A 20410-nucleotide genomic window follows, 5' to 3' on the forward strand; every position below is an offset into this window, starting at 1 on the left:
GAAAGAAAATTAGAAGTCTTGCTCAGTTCTATAAGTCTGGGTAAATTGTATTTACCTTGACAGTCTGTTCCTTACTTGGAATGACAACACATAAAATGATTAGGGGAAAAGGAAGAAATGGGAAGTTAAAACGCTGCCCTATTGACCCAATGCACTGAGTTCTCAAGTGGTGTATAAAAGCAACTTTCTACTTCTCACCTCACAAAGAGATTCTGATGCCTTGCTTATCCATGTTGAAAATAGTTTTGATGTATAGCATGTAGGGATTTTCCAGAACAGTACTACTCTAGATTGGTTTGTAAAAATATACAGACAGCTAAACTGTTCTTTGGGCAGACTATTTTTCTAAACTCTGTGAAAGAATTCAGCACACAGAGGATTACTTATGGCAACAAAAATACAAAATGAAAGAAGCAAAGCATCCATCGTCATGTCTCTCTCCTGTTGGGTTAACTTAAGAGAACCCTTTCAATGCACATTTCAAAGCTCTTCCCTTCCTTTTCTTTTTTCCCCCTTCCTTTTTGTTAAAAGAAGCCTGTACATTGTAGTAGCAGTGCTTGGAGAATATAGATGAAATGCTGCATAATTTATTTTTTAGAATCCACATTTGTAGCCCCCCAAACCCCACTATGATCCATATATTTCCAACTCTACTGTGAGATCTGTGAATCTCAGTTTCACTTGTTCCTCAGAAAAGGTGGGAAAATTGCATGAAATAAATGAACTAAATTGAGAAAGTTTATCTTTAGATTCCATCTTTTTTTTTTTTTTTTTTGCGGTACACGGGCCTCTCACTGTTGTGGCCTCTCCCATTGCGGAGCACAGGCTCCGGACGCTCAGGCTCAGCGGCCATGGCTCACGGGCCCAGCCGCTCCGCGGCATGTGGGTTCCTTCCGGACCGGGGCACGAACCCGTGTTACCTGCATCGGCAGGCGGACTCTCAACCACTGCGCCACCAGGGAAGCCCTAGATTCCATCTTAAACAGACTAATACCACCCAAACCTTGGAAGCCAGTGATCATATCTTATAATTCTTTTTCTTTCCCGTTCCTAGTACAATACCATACACAAAGCAGGGCTCAACAAATAAGTATAAGAGTGACAATGAAAAACATCACCATGGAATTGTGCAAATAAAATCACTTTCTTAACTACTTTTCAAGTCAGCTCCAGTGAGGAAGGCCATAAATTATTCAAAGATCTGACTTTAGACAATCACTTCATCTCCTCTGCATTGATCCTTTTGCTGGAGTTGCTGTAAGGACCTCGCTCTTTTTAGAAAATTTTAATATCTGGCAATGCATGTTCCCTTATTGTTCATTTTACTTAAATATTCCTGAGTAATTTTCAAATATGTGATGTAAAAAAAAATCACTCTTTTTCAGTGTTTTTTCTAAATAACAAGAAAATAAAATAAAAATAAAACCCCAATAATGTTACAATGTTAACAATGTTAGCAAGTCTCCTTATTTTTCTAATATAATTAGAGTATGCCTATAAATGTCTTTTAAATAAAATTAAGTGCATTACAATATCTATTAATAAAATCCCATGGTTTTGCTCCTGTAATGCACTAAAATAATGAAATATCCTGCTAGATTTCCTACCACAGTTGTAAAATCCTTGTATTCTTAAAAAACAATCATGAAAGATCGTGTTGCGATCTTTTCTTAATTCACTGCTGGATTCAAATTTTCAGCATGTTCTTGAATGAAGTTGGTCTGTAATGTATGTGTGTGTACATACTTGAGAAAGGGAGAGAGAGACTGAAAAAGAGAGAGACAGAGAGAAGAGCTTGAGAGAGTCCTATTTCTATGTGGTTCTGTTATCACAGTTATGCTAGCTTTTAAAATACATTTAGTTGGTTTTAATGATTTTCTATGGCCTAAATAGTTTGATTAACTTAGGCATTAGCTATTCATTAGTTATTCTTTAAAGGTTAAAGAAACCTCAATTACGAAACCATAATACAATTTTAATGGCAAATTTTAACACTCATTCTATTTTCTTTTACTATCTGTTCAGATTCCTAACTCTCTTTGAGTCAATTTTTGGAAATTATTATTTGCTAGAATATCAGTGTACCTAGACTAAAATCTGTCTCCAAGTTCACACGTCCTATTTTTTATAATTTTCCTAATAGCACTGTAACTGTAGTTATATACCTTTTGTGTTATCTAATGTTGCATATTTTGTTTTGATTGTTCTTCATTTGGAATTGACAAGTGGTTTAGTTACTTTATTCCTCTTTTCAAGGCAATAGCTCTTTGATTAAATTTATTCTTTTTTGTTTGTGTTTTGGTTTTATATTTAATTTTTCCTTTGTTTTATTGACTTTTTTTCCCTGATTTTCTAATTTTATGAATTTTCACAAGATTTTAGACTGCCTTTCAAAATAGAAATCATTTTTGAGTATATATTTTTCTCATAAGATAACTTGTGGGAAATTTTGACATGAAATTGTTTATCTTTACAATATAATTTTAGTTTTAAGGCTATAGTTCAAAGATTATTCAAAAGAGGCTTTGGTGATTTCTGAGCCTAATCTGGGGGATCATTGGTCAGTAATTTGTTTTTTATTTTCCATTGGTTTTGGAAATGTCTTGAATTTTCGTTATACATTCAGATTTCCTTTATAACTAAGTACATGATTGATTTTTTTATAAAACTTTAATGAACTTACAAGAAGAATGTATACTCCAAATTCTCTCTTTCCATAATAATGGGATCTAGCTATTCATTAAATCATGCTTGATGGTTCTTTTCTTGAAATCTCCTACATCTTTGCTTATTTTTTTCTACTTGATTTGTCTAAGAAATTTTCATACATACTTTATAGTTGTGATCATCATAATCATGTTGTTCTGTATGATGGTACTTTCCATTTAATATTTCCCCTAATTATTTTTTATGATGGTAAAATTACTTATAAATATCATTTGCAAAGAGTGGTATTTCCAGATCATAGATGTATAATTTAACTATCTATTGTGGACAGTTATGGTTATCTATAATTTTCTATGACTATATATGAGTCATTGTATTTTTAATAAATTTTTCAGGATAGATTTATAGAAGGTAAGTTTCTTGGTCAAAGGACATCAATATTTTAAAGTTCTGTAGATACACTGCTTTACTGATTTACAGAGGGTTTATGTCAATTTAAGTACGATCAGCTACATATGAAAATATCTGTCTCACCATATCCTTAAAATCAATGAGGATTATAATTCTTTTTTAAAAAGGTCTGGCTGATTTGAAAGTACAAAATGGTATAGCATGAAGTTAAACATTTTCAATAGGCAGCTTAGCCGTTCCTTTTTTGGGGGGGGATTCTATTGTTTCCTTTCTATTTATATTAATGCTATGAATTAAGAATATTAAATAATCACAGATTTGTTTTGTTGCGTGTACATCTTTTAATTTAAAATTTTTTGATACAGATAATTTTACACTTTTGTGTGGTCAAATTTATTAAACTTTTCTGCAACAATGTATGTTATTGCTCCTACGTCTTACTTCAGTCTACTTACACTGCCCACTCTGCTTCAGTCTTTCTGATCCTGTTAAAAAAAAGTCAGATCATGTTACTCCTGGGCTTGAACCCTCCAATGGCTGCCTACTTTTACCTTTAATACAAACTAAAATCATCATAGTAGCTCATAAGGGCTCACTTATCTGGCTCTGTTATTTCTCTGACTTTATCTCGTATTTCTTTCCCCTTCACTTACCTATCTCTGAATACCCTAGATTCCTGGCTGTTTCTCATGATGTCAGGAATATCATGCCTTTAGGTCTCTGAAATGACTCTTGCCTCCATCAGGAATATTCTGCCTGGGACAACTTCCCTGGGATATATAATAGTTGTATCACTCACTCCCTCATTTCCTTCAAGCCTTTACTTACGTTACTTTCTCAACAACTCCTTTCCTGATCATTCTGTTAAAACTGTAGGCCATTCCTTCCTCTACCTCAGCAATTTTCCCTACTTCCATTCCCAACATTATTTTTCTCCATGGTACTTTTCAAAATATATGGTGTATTTGTTTGTTAATTTTTAATGTCTTTCTCCCCTCAACAGACTATAAGCTCCACAAGAGCAGGGATTTAATATGTGTCCCAAGATTTAGAAACATCCCGGCACATGTTATGCTCTCAAATAAATATCTGTGGAATGAGTGAATGAATAGATTTGATAGCATCATCAAGACAAATCTTAACATGGATTTTAAGAGAAAAAAAAAGCTTCAATATACATATTTTTGTAGAACTTTAGGGTACTTACCCTTTCCAGGGTGAATGTCCTGACTACATATTCAGCAAGTGGTTCCATTTCTACACAAGTTACTTTGAAGTCACCATAAACTTCAGTATCATCAGGCCAATACTTATAGCACTTAACCTAAACAACAAAAAGTATATATAGGTGAACCTGAGTATATAATACCCATTAACCAAGATGATTTAATTTCAGTGATAACTCTTCAGGTCACAATTAAAAGACAGTGTAAAAATCTACAAATGAGATAAAATAATCTGTTACACAATAAATAGAAAGATTTTGTGCAGTTTCATAAAAACATACAAGCCTGATAATGCAATTAGATTCTAGTATAAAATCAAAGCTTATTTTATTTATTAAATAAGAAATAATTTCTCAGCAATCAAAGACTCACTTAGGAGCATTCACTTGAAATGGTATGCCTAAGAATTTTTTTTCAAACAATTGAATGATATTCTATTTTAAGTGTGTTATGTTTTGCTATTCAACTTACAGTCATATTCTGTGACACACAGATTTTTTTGTGCCTCTTACCCGGCCAACTTCAACTAAATTTGTAACCATCACAATGCAGGCGGACTGCTCTTGCCAGATCATTCTCCAGAAATCATATACTGTTTCATGAACTGGGCCTATAAAAAATTAATTTGAATATTATGTTATCAGAGAAATTTTGTAGTTATTAAGAAGTTTAGACAAGATAAAAAGCAATATAAACTAAATGACCCAAAGAAGAAAAATTAAAGGTGTAACACAAAATGTCACTGAAAGTACTTAAATTCAGTTCATATCTAAATTCACACTAAAGGCAAAAACATAGGCATGTACAAGTTTGTTTGTTTCAGTTTGCCTTCTATGTTTCCAAATTCAGAAGAAGAAATCACTAGTTTTTAGGGTACTTATATCTACCTCTAAGTTACTTTAATGCATCTTCATGTACATGTCAAAATAGGAAGTCTTACACCACCATCAACCAAACAGCACATATTACCAATTAAATATACACACATCATTTATAAACAGTGCATGTTTAGGGGTTAATGAAGAACTATCATACATATAAGGACACATTCTAATCTTACAGTATCATCTCTGAACTGCAAAAGCAGCTACTGGGCTCTACTCTACCCTATACCATGAAACCAGAATATTATTCACCATGGTGATCTTTCTAACTTTAAAGAGTTTATAATTAAACTCAATTACACCAAAGATATGTGAAAAACACTTAGAAAATGACCGCTGTCAAAAGAGCAAATTAACTTTTGTTTTACTTTCCTCTTTTATAAAATAAGATGTGCAGGTTTCTCTTCTGATGGTCAGTGGTCAGTTTGGGGAGATAACTAGAGTAGTTTTGGTGTTACTGTTAGTATACTTTTATTTCCCAGTGTGCCACTATAACAAGATTTCTTTACTGTCTTCTTATTTTCCACGAAGAATGAACTCGACTAAGTTCCCTTTAGCCCTTTGTTTTGTCTTAGTCTTGACTTTAAAACAATTGTTGCAAGAAAGTCCAGTATTTCATTAGCAGTTTTGGTCTTGGGTACTATTACGTGCCAGGCCGACAGACTCTGTTGCAAGAAAACAGGCACCTTACACAAGATGAGATCTAACTTGCTTTCATCAAAAAATAAGTAATTTCTCTGCCCATCCCTGTTGACTAGTGCTCTGGGACATCAGGATACTAAGAACCAAATCTCAAAACTACCAGCAGCTTCTCGTTTACTTTTAATTAAAAAAATAAATCAAGGTTTAATTTATATACATTTTAAACAGAGAAAACAATTTGTATTATACAAATGAATAAAAAGCAGTGTTAAGCAGAAAATCTGATCTTTTTTTTTCAGTTAATTCAGATAAAATTACAAAAAAAATCACATGGATGATTTAAGCAAGTTTGGTTACTCTATTACATTTAAAAAGGCAAAGTTTTACCTTGAGTTGCAATGTAGTGGCTTGGTCTCTGGTAGCCCTAAAATAGGAGCACAAATTGGTCATCATTTTATATCAGCATCAGAAATAAATGAATGAAGGCATAAAAAGATGAAGACAACCACCTGTTAAGATTAAGTTACAGTAAAAAGTCCAGAAATGAGTAGTGAACTCATAGTTCACTTCTCAAACCTAGGTTATCTGAAAGGTAAAAATAAAGCAAAAATTAAATATTTTAAGGGCTCTGATTAAAATATATATTACATAATTGAGTTTTGTTTGCTAGGAAATAACTTCATAGATTTTGTTTGGTTTCACTAAAATGTTTATGCCTTCATGTTAATCTTTAGTCATTCATTCCTGGCAAAACTGTGTTCAAAAATATTAATTCTTATTTTATCATCCAAAAGTACAACACACTGCATTACAAATAGACAACGACATATTAGAACCATAAAAAAATAACAGAACATTCCAATGTTAGAGCTGGACAATGCATGCGTGCATCAAGTCAAAGTCCTGCTGAGATTTTTTAGAGAATATTTCTGTTCTATAATATGTTCAGGAATCTGCCAAAACTATTTTGTGTGTGCTGATAATATTAATTTACACACACATAATTATAGGTACACACATATATAGGGAAAGAAATCTTTTAAAAAATGCATCTTATCCTGAACAAAAGGTTTAGTATTTTTTTCTTTCTTTTTTTAGTGTGCCTTGAGTTCTATGTGGTTAAGCACTTAATATTGTTTCAATAAAGAAATTATTCCAGATAAGGGATAAGTTGTTAGCTGCTTTCAACTGGTTTGAATTCCAAAAGACCATGAATAGCAAAAATGTTAATGGTATAATAAGGTTAAGCTTTGACTTTGTTGTGTCTTGAGCAAAGGGCCTTAGTAAAAGCCTGAGTTAGCAGACCATCTGGTCCTAACCAAAATATCCATAAGACATTTGGTCCACGTCAAGGTTCTTGATATTTACAGGATCCCTTGGTTGTGTCCAAAATGTCCATAAGACACTTAGTCTATGCTGAAAGGCCCTTAAAATTTGGTTCCATCTAAAATGTGCATGAGCTTACTAGGTCCATGCCAAATGGTTTCGGATGGCACCAAATATCAAGAACTTTTGGCGTGGACCAAAGGTCTCCATGGACATTTTGGATAGGACCAAATGTCCTGCCAGGGTCTTGGCAGAAAACCAAGGTTAAACTAAATAGGTAAGAACAAGTATAAATTTGTCAGAGGACTGCTGATATATTTACTCTAGAGAGTAGACTGTTAAGTTTAGTTTTCCATGTTGAGATGTCTGATAAATTTGAAATATTGAATGAGAGTAAAATGATGAGCAGAAATTTAACCAATATACTCAGAGACTATACTTAATAAAATTCATTCATCAAATATATAAATAATGACAATTCACAAAATAACAGTAAAACATGAGCTTAATAAATGTGATAAAAATTATTTCCTATTTATAGAAATTAGAAAAAGTTGGGTCCTCATTTTCGTATCTTTTATATATCTAAAAATGTATCATATATGCTGCAATACTTGATATTTCTACCTTTTGCCTCACAATTAATGCATATTTAGAATTAATTAATTTCAGCACACCTAGGTTTGGATTATTTTTTTTAAAAAATAGCTTAAGTTTAATGAGTGCTTAATATGTGCTAGGCATTGTGCTAAATGCTCAACATGAATTACTTCATTTAATTCTCACAACAAAATGATGAGGTTAGTGGTATTATTATTACCCCCACTGTAAAGATGAGGAAACTGAGGCACAGAGAGATGAATCAACATTCTCACAATTTCCAGTGTGATTTTGAACCAGGAAGTATGAACAGAGCCTGTCCTTCTTATATGTAATGTAATATATTGCCTCCTTAATATTTTATTTTATTTGATAATTACTTTCCATTAAATAAAGAATTTACATGTAGATATGTTTGCAACCAAAACTGAACAGCAGAATGTATGATCAAAACAAACTTTCATTTGTATGATTCAATATATATGTGTGATATGCGTATTTTACAAATGCAGTTTAGTAATTATTTTGCCTAAGGATTTTCAATACTTTACAAACCAATACCACACACCACAAAATAGTCTCCCTACCCAGTTTTAACATCAGAAGTCAAATGTAAAAAAGTAAAATTTCAGAAACACTAATACACATCATACTATCCAGCTTCTCACATATGTTTGGGGAAGGGTAAGGAATAAAAACCAGAAACAGAAACCATCAACAAATAAAACTCGAGTACATAATAAATTGTCAAAAGCTAAAAATGGTCCTGTTTTTCTAAACATAGAAAAGGGAAAGAGGTAAAGTAGATCTTTACACATGTAAAGGAGTTACAAAAAAATGAACATAGGTACACCGTATGAGGCTAATTAGGGGAAGCATGCAGAGATAGCTAGTAGTGAGCATTAGTAGTAACTGTAATTGAGCAGTTAACATTAAATATTTATGATAGGGTGCTGTTATTTACATATAGTGGTACTTACATCCCTGTACAGCCAAATCTACAGCCCAAACCAAAGTCAGGTGTGAAAGAAAGCACAACAACGTCAGTAAGTACTAGGACGTAGAACAAGGAAAAGTGTACAGTTTGTTCTTTATTTTAAAAAGCTAGCAATCACTTTATAGGTAATAACAAGCAAAAAGATTTACATATATAAGCCAACAAGTTGGGCATACTGAAGGATAAAAATACTTACATCTATATAGTTGGCATTAATGTAATCTGAAGAAGGATCATCCTCAACAGGTTGCAAAATTACTCTGGAATGATCATCTAAATTTTTTAAAGGATAAAATAAAAGCTATTAAATTTTCCCCCTGTTCTGAGACAATGACCCTAGTAGAGACTTAAAATAATTCGGTGGTTAACAGCTGATTATCCATAATATACTTTCAAAATTTCCTTGGATACCAGTCATTTGAAGAAATGCAAGAACTTTAATGAGCTCATTACTTATTACAATGATAATATTCTGTTAATAAAGCTTCAATGACTAACATTTATAGTCAGAAAGCTTTTACGGGACATGATAATGTCTGATAAATTATCATTTGAGTCATAAATTTTTCTAAAGAACTGAACTTGCCTTAACTCCTAATTTTGCTTGTTAGGCATGATTCTATATGGGTGGGATCTTTTCTCCCCGTACTTTACAGAAAATGAGCCACAGAACTAGGGAGTGAATTTAGAACCCCTGCTCTCAACTTGTTTTGTGAGAGTCAAGGTTAAATTCTGATGTATTCAAAAGACAGTGTAAAATAATTTAAATTGAGAATAAAGTGGTCTAAGTAAATCAGCAGTTAGTTACAAGCTAAACTATCTGTTACTTTTCTTACTGCCCCTTTGGTTTCATATGATAATCAATTTATTTATCTCATGAATACATTGTAAAGACTTCATCAGGAGGAAGTCCCTTATGATAAGTAACATGGAACACCTGGGGTTCAGGCACTGGCTCCAAGAAAGGAAATATGGTATATGGAAAGAATAACACTCCCACCTTGAATATGTTTGGTGGAAGAGTTACAGCAATTTATCACTGAAAAAATCCTTCGTATTTGTTATTCTAATATTTTCAGCTGTTAATGACACCCCCATATATTTATGTACAAACATAAAATCAAGCGGCACGTTATCTCCACAGGGTGAAGAGTCTGAGTCAATTAATTAATGAGGATGGTGACAATTTCTGAATCCCTGCCAATAGCCAATGCTGTTCTAATATTAAATGGATTATTTTATGAACAGATGTGTCACCCTCTGGGATTTTTTTAAAGTTTAAAACCATATAAGGAGGAATTGCAAATTACTCTTTATCTTCTACACACAGTATTTACATTCACCAAGAATTGTAAGAGAACTTACACGCTATAATGTTTCCATATCGGTTTTTTGCTCTATTTTGATCTTTTTTAGCTACATCCCAAGATGCTGACTGTCCTTCAAAGAAGCTCTAGAAAAAAAAAAACCAAAATTAACAAGCGCACTGAATTTAATTCCTTTTCTTGAATCAGGTCTGTTTGTTCTGAAGACAAAACAGTAAAAGCCATCTTCTCTGGGAGGAAGGGAGTACTACAGCAGTAAACAAGTTCAATTTTCAGACCTCAAAGCTTGTTTGTTGGACTCCTACTTGCTCATCTTGGATTGGACTGAGTTTAAATTAAGGACAAGAAACAACTTTAGGGGGAAAAAAGGACCTTGAAAGTATTTCAAATTTAAGATCACTATAACTTTGTGAGATGGAACTAGAGGAAGCATCAATAGCTTCAAAACTACTTTTAATGAGCATCTTTCAAAAGTATGCTTCCTTTAGCATTTCTAACAGGAAAAAGAAAACCTGTTTTCTCCCATAATTATTCACTAAATCGTGTGCAATACACCACATTTCAGTTTCTTTGAAGATCGTGGAAAGGACTGAGTCTCTACAAGAGACCATATGGAAATTAAAAAGAGCCACTATCTCCAAGAATCTTGGAACAGATGAAATTGTTGATTGGTTTAATTACCATATGCAGCAATTTAAAATATGGGTATAGATTTCTTTTTGCAGAAAAACTTAAACTTTGCTCAACACAGGAAATGGGGTCTTCAAAGAGTCAACGGTCTTTGAAGCGAGGTACACAGGAATATACATGTAATGAACAACAACAACAAAACAAACAAACAAACAAAAAACACCCCAGCTCTGGCAGAATATTGTAATTCCTTGCACTATTTTGTTAACACAGCATAGTGTTTCCTGCATATATCTAAAATCAACATTCAAAATTCAAAAATAATTTTACTCATTCCTAAACTAAGGTATAACAAGTAATCTTAAATTAAAGGTAATGTTTAGAAGATTCCTTACAAAGTTAGATGTATTTTAGGTGGTCTTTCAAAGTAAAGTACTGTTTGTTCTCTTTTACTTTACATATGTGTGTACAGTGGGGGAGGAACTTTCTTGTACACCCCAGACTGATATTTCTCAGTAATTGAAAAGTGTCAGAGGAACTGTTTCTTTTTTGCTATACTATGTTTATTGGGATGTTTAGTTTAAATCACTTCTTTTGTAGTATAATCTTGGTATTTTGGTTTGAGTAACAAGGGGCAATAAGGATGAAAGAAGAATTTCCCATGTCCTTTTTTGGGCTTCTTTTTGTTGTCTGGATTTTCCGTGCTCTGTTTTTCCTCCCAGCCCCCCTCAACCTATAATCCTCAAAACAAAACTCAGAGTGACAAGTAGTACATTTAGGGCAAAAAGCTAGATCTTATTTCTCAACAGAGGGTCAACAAGCAAAGAGGCAGAAAAGTATCCACTGCTTAGGTCTTTCAAATAGCAGAACCTGCAATGATACAATGGGACTCAAGGTATCTTGCTATGGATTTTTGAGCGGGGGAAATATAAAGTCTAACAAAGTGGTTTTTAAGTAACAGTCAAATAAATTATGGGATCCAATATTTTTTTATTTCTTAAAAGGAATTTTGACCCAGATATATCCCCAGGAAGTACCCTTTTCTTTCAATCCATCTACCCCCCTCTCCTCATATGTACACTTGATTGTACATTTACAGAGAAAGGATTAGACAGTCGACAGAGTATTCCACTGCTTGCTATGTTAAAGCTGTTACATGGCGCTGGGTATCATGGTTAGAAATGAAATTCAATATAGTATTGAAACTTTCACCTCATATTCCTCTTTGAACCCGTAGCTGTCTGATGTCTTCATGAGATTAATGTGCTGCAGTAAGTCGGCTACCCTGATAGCTGGGTGCAGCTGTCCCGTCTGGTAAGGGGATTCTGTCCCCTCACACAGGTAGCGAGGTACATCTAGAAGACGACTGGATTCTGCTGTAGCACTGTGGTTCTCATCTGCCATTTTTCAGATTCCAGAAGATTAAAAAAAAGACAAAGTTACCTTGTTTAATATATATCTATGCAAATAAGATTTTAAGATCTTATGATCTTTCTAATAGTAGGAGGAAGGGAAAGAAATATAGTATAGACCTAGGGCAGCACCCCTATAAAGACAAAGCCTTTTACTTCAGCTCAAGGTAGGAGGTCAGGGTATATTATGTGTCTATCAGTAAGACAATACATGCTGTGAGATGTAGAGGGAGACACCTGATCCACTTTTAAAAACTATAAGTGGGAGATTTTGCTGAGTTCTGCCTTTTTCTTGTACCTGCAGTCAGAGCAGTATAGAGTGGGACCAGAAGATCAAGTTGCCAATTGGAGAGTGTTTTCATTCTTGATTAAATTGAACAAATCCTTTCCCACCCATATCCCAACCTCCCTCTAGGCAACCCATCCCCACAGGGCTGCTCTTCTTGCCCTGCGGCCGTACTATGCCCTTCCACCTCTGGCTTTTTACCACGATACACTCCCAGACTGGGAAACATGAACATTCTACAGAATCAGCCCCTGGGCCCACTACGTCTGCTAGCCAGGTTACATGTGCATTTATACTTGATCTCCATTCCCTTGGTTTATTATTACTGTTGTGTTTTTATTGCTGATACATTTTGACTTTTCTGGCTACTGTATAAAAGAAATGGGGGTATGTCTCTGGGGCAAAATATTGAGGTACTTCCTCTGGAATTCTTCCTCGGCCCATTGAGGCTGAGCTACAAAGCACCTGCTTTGTGTTCTCATGGCCTCCTGTTCTCCAACATTCATTTCACTTACAATGTACTTTAATCATTTACTTACTGATCTATTTTCCTCACTAAACTCTCAATACTTAGCATGTAGAGACAAGAGTCATATTTTTCTCTTTATTCTTAGTGCCTGGTGCAAAGCAGTCACTCAATACATATTTCAATGACTCAGTTAGTTAAAAATCTATTAAATCCCTCACGACCCACATTTAAGTATAGGCCCCATCTCAACTGTGTTGTTAGCTTAAAATGAAAAGAAACTCTTAAGTCTCTGTCATAAGAAGGAAGAAAAGAACAAGAACATTTTACCTCTGAAAAATAAATATTACTTTAATGACCACAGTACTAATCATTACAATGAGAAGAAGCATGCTTATAGTTACCACATTTAAACTTACCATGTTAAAAAAAAAACAAATGTTTTAAGGGGTGTTACTTTAGAAAACATTACACTGCCATACTCATTAACAGAGGAGAAAATACACTCTTAGGGGAACTTTTGTTTTAATGATAATGCATACTGTAGAGAACGATATTTAGTTAACAGTTAAACATATTTCAAGTGCTGGTACATTTGCCTGTTCTATCACCAACTCTACAAATAGGATATGGCAAAAAATGAATTGTTGTCCCCATGATAAACATTTTTTCTTCCTGGAGAAGGAAAAAAAAAAAAAGAACCCCACAATCAGATTTGTATGCTTCTATAATTTAGGTTGATTGCATTTACTTTACTTTCTCTTATTAGGATGAATGCAGTTTTTCTTTTTGAATTTACTTCTAAAACTCTACATTGAACTAAAAAAACAAAACTCTGCTGGATTCTGTTGTGACCTAAAAACACCCAAATGAATTAATGCTCTTTACTCTGGTTTCCCACTCCTCTACACACAAACGTTTGCTAGCAAACATGATTTATGAGAGTTTCCTGTTTTTTCTATGAGACAACACTCAATTGATCTATCTTTGCTAAAATATTGTAATCAATACACTGACATAAAGAATATATACATCTCCCAGTAAAATTAAATTCAGAAGCCACCGATTTGGGCACTACCACAGAATATAAAGCTTAGGATGAGAAGTAAAGAGAATAATGTCAGGGAGGCAAAACGCAATGACCCAAGCTGGAATAAGGTAGTCAGTGCTCTGTGAAGCAGCCCCAGAGCACACGTTGTACCTGCTGGAGCAGTGGAATATTTACATTTGTAAAAGGCTCAGTGAGAAAAACAGAATTCACCCATATTCCAAATCTTACATGATTATCAACATGAAGTAGACAGTGCCTTTTGTTTTGCATTAAGCTTTAATACATTAGTACAATGAGCAGTATTTTTTTAAATTATCACATATGAATTATTAATCTCTATACATTTCTACCTCATTAAATTACCTAATAATGTGACTAGAAGTAAGAGTACATGTACTAATCATTATCCTTATCACACATTTAAGAATAACTTCAAATATTTCCTTGATGGAAAGGTTTCCTAGAGTTCTTTGTAATACACTTACCAGTTATAGGGACTTTAACCCAATGAAGCAGTAGAACACAAAAAACAAAAATATGAATCAATACAAAAATTTCTAACTTCTTTTTAAATCAGTAAGCAGATATTAATATCAAGCAATATTTGAAGTGACTTCAAAAATTGCTTTATAAATACAAAATCAGCTGGATGCAAAACAACTGTAAACACAGTGATTCCAAGAATGATGAAAAAATGCAACAAATCATTTCTAAATCTGGTATGATTAAAGAGCTTTTTAGCTTTTAAGAAGAAACATAAAAAAAAATCAGCTTGACCTTCAAAGTGAAATAAAATGCACACTGACTGTTTAAATGAACAGATTTTATAATTCTATTGTGTTAACTCTAGGCTTCCTTAAACAAAAATATCTTCTTTCATGGGGAAAATTGTTACAATAGTCTTTTAAACTTTATACATTATCTCCTTTTCTCTTCACTAAGCTCTGAGGAAAAGGTATGGTAAGAAATATTATATTATTTTACAGATGGAGAAGCAAAGACAAAGGTATTTTCTTGAGTTCATACTGTGAGTCCACAAGAGGACTGAGACTTAGACCCAATTCTACATGTCCTTGAATATTACTGTAACGAAATTTTAACAGTGAGGTAACTATCTTTTTCCTTGAGTTTTTAATAACTTAATTGAATTTAACTTATTAGTTTGATGCTGACAGCATTCTACAGCTCTCAACAGAAGATGACGTTTTCAGAGGCATTTGATGCCTCCCAAAGATCATGATTCCTGGCTCCTTCCTACATGATCAGACCATCCCTTGGGGCAAATTCCCCAGCTCACTTCCCTGCCATTACTGGTGTGGACATCAAAGGGAGAGTGCAATCAGAGACAGATTCTTTTAGAATATATCTTTAGATTATAAAATTATAATTTTTAATAATTATTTTAGTGAAAAAGAGGTATATTTTGCTTAACTGAGTTAGTTGTATTGTTCCAACATATTTTTAAAATATAATTAAACATTGAATACATGGATAATAAAAACATGCATAAGCTAATGTTTTGTGTTCAAAGAAATTTAAATATAAAACATGAGAACTGGGAACTTTTAAGATACATTTATCTGGCAATTTCTACATTTCTCTGGTTAAATCTTAAATATTAGAAGCAGGGGGGTCAAACTGATAAGACAACTTGCGAACATATGAGCAAGCTGGTCATGAATCATTGGTGTATAATTAGTCAAGGAATAGAGTACAAATTGAAATGAAACTCATTCTATTCTTAAATATACCGTTGGATTAAACATTATTTTAATTTTAGTGCTGAAAAGGTCTTATTCATCACTAGCAATATCAGTTGTCTTGGATGTTATATAGTGGTAAATCTTGGCTTATTCTAAATTTTTTGAAAGATAATGCTTATGTAAGATGCACATAGAATGCAAAACTCCATATCAATATTGTAGCAACTTTACCTGCATTTATAAAGTCTTAACAAAGACAAAACTAAAGCAAATGCACACATTCCTAATGTTTACTTGGAAATGTGTTCTTTAGTTGCTATAAAATTAGGAGGATTTAGAAAAGCCCTTTAAATCAGGTAGATTTTTATATATAAACTAATGATTCAGGTAGCACTGGCCCCTGAAATGTGTGCATTTGGGTTCATTCTACTTACTTGCATGTATAAACATTAGATATATATTGGGGGCCCTTGTACTTTCACTCCAAATCTAACAGAACCAAGAATGAAAGAATATGTTGTTTTTCAAAAAGCATACCTTACTAATTTGAAATGCACTAGATCTAATTGTGTTGACCACAGTTGCTCTCTTTGATAAAACCAGGACTATATTTTCGAAATCAAACTGCTTCCTGTGCTGTAAATAATTACTGCGTGGACAAAGCTATAACCCATGCAAGGAAGGGTGATCCATGCAAAAAAAGATGACAAAGAATTAGGGCCTCACCTAACACAGCAGTCGGCACAAGTGGATCATTGGGCACTGTAGGAAAACAAAGCTCATGAAGGAACATATTGCCCTAAAGTTGTATTTTATGCTCTTTTTTCCCTTTAAAATAGATTTATCATTTCTTAAGAAATGTATCTATTAAACTTTCTTTGATTACTATAACCTGCAAAGGTAAAATTCTCTTTTTCAAAGCTTGGGTTATCTCAAAATACCAGGAAAGGTGCATCTATAATTATATTTCAGTAGTCAGTTCAATTTTAAAAGCCAAGAAGATTCAGCATGACATTATAAGGATTATAAAATTAGGGGGGAAAAACATGTATTTTAGATTTATCAAGTGTGAGGTACTTAGAGAAGTAATTATCTTACATTCATTCCAAATAAATATTTTTAGTTAACTTTGGGAAATAGATTTAATCCTTTCTCCAAGTTCATAAGTGTATATTTATAGTTATACTGCTAAATTCAAGCCTCCTAATAAGGTACACAGTCATTAGATAGAAAAACTTTGGAAACAAAAATCCTTTCAAATCCTTAACTGATTAATTTTTAAAGCAAGTGGTTAGAGAGATGATACATCTATATTTTTAACAAAACTTACTTTCAACAATAATAAGATTTTTTGTTTTTCTCTATCATTTATCTTATAGTGAAATGAAAATAAAATAGATCAGAAAAGCTCTATCATTATTAAAACTAAATCCAAAATGACTCATTACAACATTTCTAACTAATAATTTGGTATAGATATATATCAGGGAAAATGATGGCCAATAATTACTAAAAGTTTTCACCAAGCTGAACATTTCAGAAAAAAATCCCTTTCTGAAAAGCCATAAATGCATACAACCTACAAATACTTTATTTTCTCAATCTTACCATTCCATATATTTATAATCTGTATCGAAAATAATACTTCTATTGTTTACTTCTTTCCTTATACATGTGTTTCCCAAACTGAGGTAAACATACCTCTGGGATCTGTGACAAAATGCCTCTGTGTACACAAGGCCAAGGATAAACAAAATTTGCCTTCTTCAAATACCAATTTTACTTGGGGATTTGAAGAGACAGGTAATTTAACTTAAAGTAACAAAATAAAGACAGTGCTATAGAACAAGATATAAAAATCAGAGAAAAATTGAAGATAATAATATTGATTGTGAAGCAGTAAACTACTTCAGAGGTAATATTTTAAAAGACAGTATTTTAAAAGATCTGCCTTCATAGATCAACATGAGGAATTCTTAACATGGATGGGTGAATGGACGGATTTCACCGTTCCCTGCCAATCCCTCAATTCAAGTAAACTTTTGGACTTCACACCAGATACTTAAGTGTATGTAGATTCCTCTTTCCCCTGGTTAACTTTTTATTACTGAAATTCTCCAGGAGTCTATAGAATAATTAAATAAAATAACTTTCCCATGCCAATAACTCCCAGAAAGAATTATGATATTTCTTATCTCAAAAGGAACTTTACCTTACACAAAGGAAGACTCAAATGGCAAAACAATTATAAAAAAATTCTGACATGAACTAATTTTATGTAGGCATCAAGTATATTTTAACCTAAAGCAATAACATAAGATTTGGTGAGTGGTATATGGATATGTCTTATAACACAGTAATAAAATTCATACAGTTTGAAGTTAAACTAAATCCAATATCAAGACTGAAAATAAGCCTTCTGATAAACTCCATACTATTCTATATCACTTTTTCTCTTTCCAGCTACTTTTCCCATCTCTCTTTCTTATTTCCCCTCACTATTCAAAAGGTAATGTGTTGAATTCAGAGAGACATTAAAGATCTTTAAAAATCTTTGATTAAAATTTTGATGAACAACTTACATCTTGGACTAAAATTATGTTGGTCCATGAAGGTGATGGAAAGAGGGTCTTCTGCATGCAGAGTGCTCTGATCAGCATAACTTCGATCCATAGCATTCACCATGTGCGTCATCTCCTGCCGGGTGTTCCCCAGAGCATCTTTGCGTTTTTTAGCAAGCTTGCTGCCAAGACAAATACCAAAGGGAAACCTTAGCGTGAGGCTTGAAGGAGAGTTGACACCAGCAGTAAATAGTTCAGGGAAGCCCGAGGATAAGAATACAGATTTGGTTTAGAAACTCTAAAAACATGTCATAATTTCAGGAATTAAGTTTGACATCCAAATGATATTTGTTGATTGCTATAAAATTGTTTTGTCATATGGATATTTCAACATTCAAGCTGTCAACCCAAATGTCTCATCACTTCTTCTATTTTATCATTAAAATAAATTATCATAAAAAATAAATAAATTATCATAAAGCATGACTATACTTTATTAGAACAGTAAGTAAATACTTCCTTAGTAGAGTTGCTCAAGGAAAACTTAAGCTAATGCTAAATTCTGGTTTTCCTCTGGGTGATTAACACGCTTGAGCAACTTTTAGAAGTTCTTCTGGGGGAAGAACATGACTACTTTTTCAAGTATATTTTACTATAGTCATCCAACTAAAATAGATAAAGAAATCCCATTCTTCAGTCTTTGTTCTATTGTTCAGTAAAAATGCAACATGTAGAATTAACATATGTAGCAATGTATTTATAACATTAATCCAAACCTAACCTAGAAACTTGTAGAATCAACCGCAGCTAGATATAATGCAAATACTCAGGAATATATGGGAAAATTATATACTTTATAAGGAAAGTACTTTAAGAAAAGTTTGGAAAATGCTATGCAGAGGTATTATGCAAATGATCATAATACTGGATGACAAACATGGTCAAATCCTACAAATGTGTTTCAGAACCCCATGGCAGAGTACCAACTACAGAATGGCCTTACGAATGCGGCAAGGCAAATGACACAGGGGATTTGGAAATTAGCAGAGTTAGACTTTTGAGCTACTCAAACACTGATATCTTTATCTTACATAACAAGGATGTGAAATACATTCTGGTTCTTTGTGAATGTTACACATGAAACATGCAATTAAAAACCTATTAAAGGCATATAAAACATTTATCTCACATTAATAAGGCACTCTAAAAAGAAATAAAGAAACTCGAAATGCCTGTAGTAGCCAGATTATGTTTCTAAGTTTATGGCAGCAGTTTATGGTGCTTTGGAAGTATTTTTTAGTTGTTTTAAGAGTAACATTTCTCAGCTGGATTATTAGCTAGGATAAATTCTTCTGATTCTCATGAGTATCTGTACTAGAGTAAATATACTACAAATACCTAAAAAAAAAAAAGACTCACTTAGTAGTTGTGTTTATGTCCAAAGGCTTTTCCTTTAGAAAATTAATCTGATGATTTGAGAGCTACTCATGTGTAAGATATTTTTCTTAGAGAATTATAGTACTTGGCTTCAGGTGTACATACCCAACAATACCCAATATACTGACATAGCAGATCTGATACCTAAGTAAGATAGTCATAAACTAGGCTTTAGGGATGGAAATGGCATGAATTTTTTTAGAAATAATAATAATGATAAGTATTATCAATAAGAAAACAATGACAAAACTGTAACAAGAACTACCATCACCATCACGACCACTACACCATCACAACCACTGTCACCACCACCATCACTACCACTACACCATGACAACCACTGTCACCACCACCATCACTTAGTAGCAATATTTACTCTATTCACTGAAAGATCTCTTGTCTCTTTTTTCTAGGTTAGGAGGCAAAAACCCTGTAAAACCCTTACAGGTTTCACACAGGGAATATAAATAGTGCTGCTGCCAGTGATGAGACACCGCATAGTAGGGTGGGGACTGCAGAGAACTGGAGAGCAGTTTAGGGGGCAACTTGCCTAAGTGAATATTGGCATTTGAACCCAGAGCTGAGTTTCTCATTTTAAAATTATTTTTAAAGAGAAGTCATGACTCTGAATATTTATGTTAAATTTCCTTATTCTTTAAAGTGGTTCTATTTTTTGAAAGAATGTGTGGGGCAAATTACACATCAGCAGGTCATATGTTAGTCTATAGGCTTCACTTTCCAAACTCACCTCTAGGACATTTCCAAACTTACCTCTTTGACCTACAG

At 33.2% G+C, this 20410-nt stretch overlaps 1 protein-coding gene across 2 annotated transcripts in view; it reads right to left on the minus strand.

Annotated features, from left to right (window-relative positions):
- PTPRK (protein tyrosine phosphatase receptor type K) overlaps positions 1-20410 on the minus strand; it is a 569144-nt gene that overhangs the window by 16241 nt on the left and 532493 nt on the right. Inside the window, exons 15-22 of one of the 2 annotated variants that reach the window (XM_082669092.1) lie at positions 18209-18369; positions 16353-16388; positions 11921-12105; positions 10119-10206; positions 8950-9026; positions 6218-6254; positions 4817-4914; positions 4286-4402 (exon numbers count right to left, since the gene is read on the minus strand). In XM_082669092.1, the coding sequence (XP_082525218.1) occupies positions 4286-4402; positions 4817-4914; positions 6218-6254; positions 8950-9026; positions 10119-10206; positions 11921-12105; positions 16353-16388; positions 18209-18369 (799 nt within the window). The remainder of the gene's footprint in view (positions 1-4285; positions 4403-4816; positions 4915-6217; positions 6255-8949; positions 9027-10118; positions 10207-11920; positions 12106-16352; positions 16389-18208; positions 18370-20410) is intronic. The other variant, XM_082669093.1, reaches the window with a different exon arrangement.

The sequence above is a fragment of the Grampus griseus genome (genome assembly GCF_964374135.1).
Source record: "Grampus griseus genome assembly, chromosome: 13".
Classification (NCBI taxonomy): domain Eukaryota; kingdom Metazoa; phylum Chordata; class Mammalia; order Artiodactyla; family Delphinidae; genus Grampus; species Grampus griseus.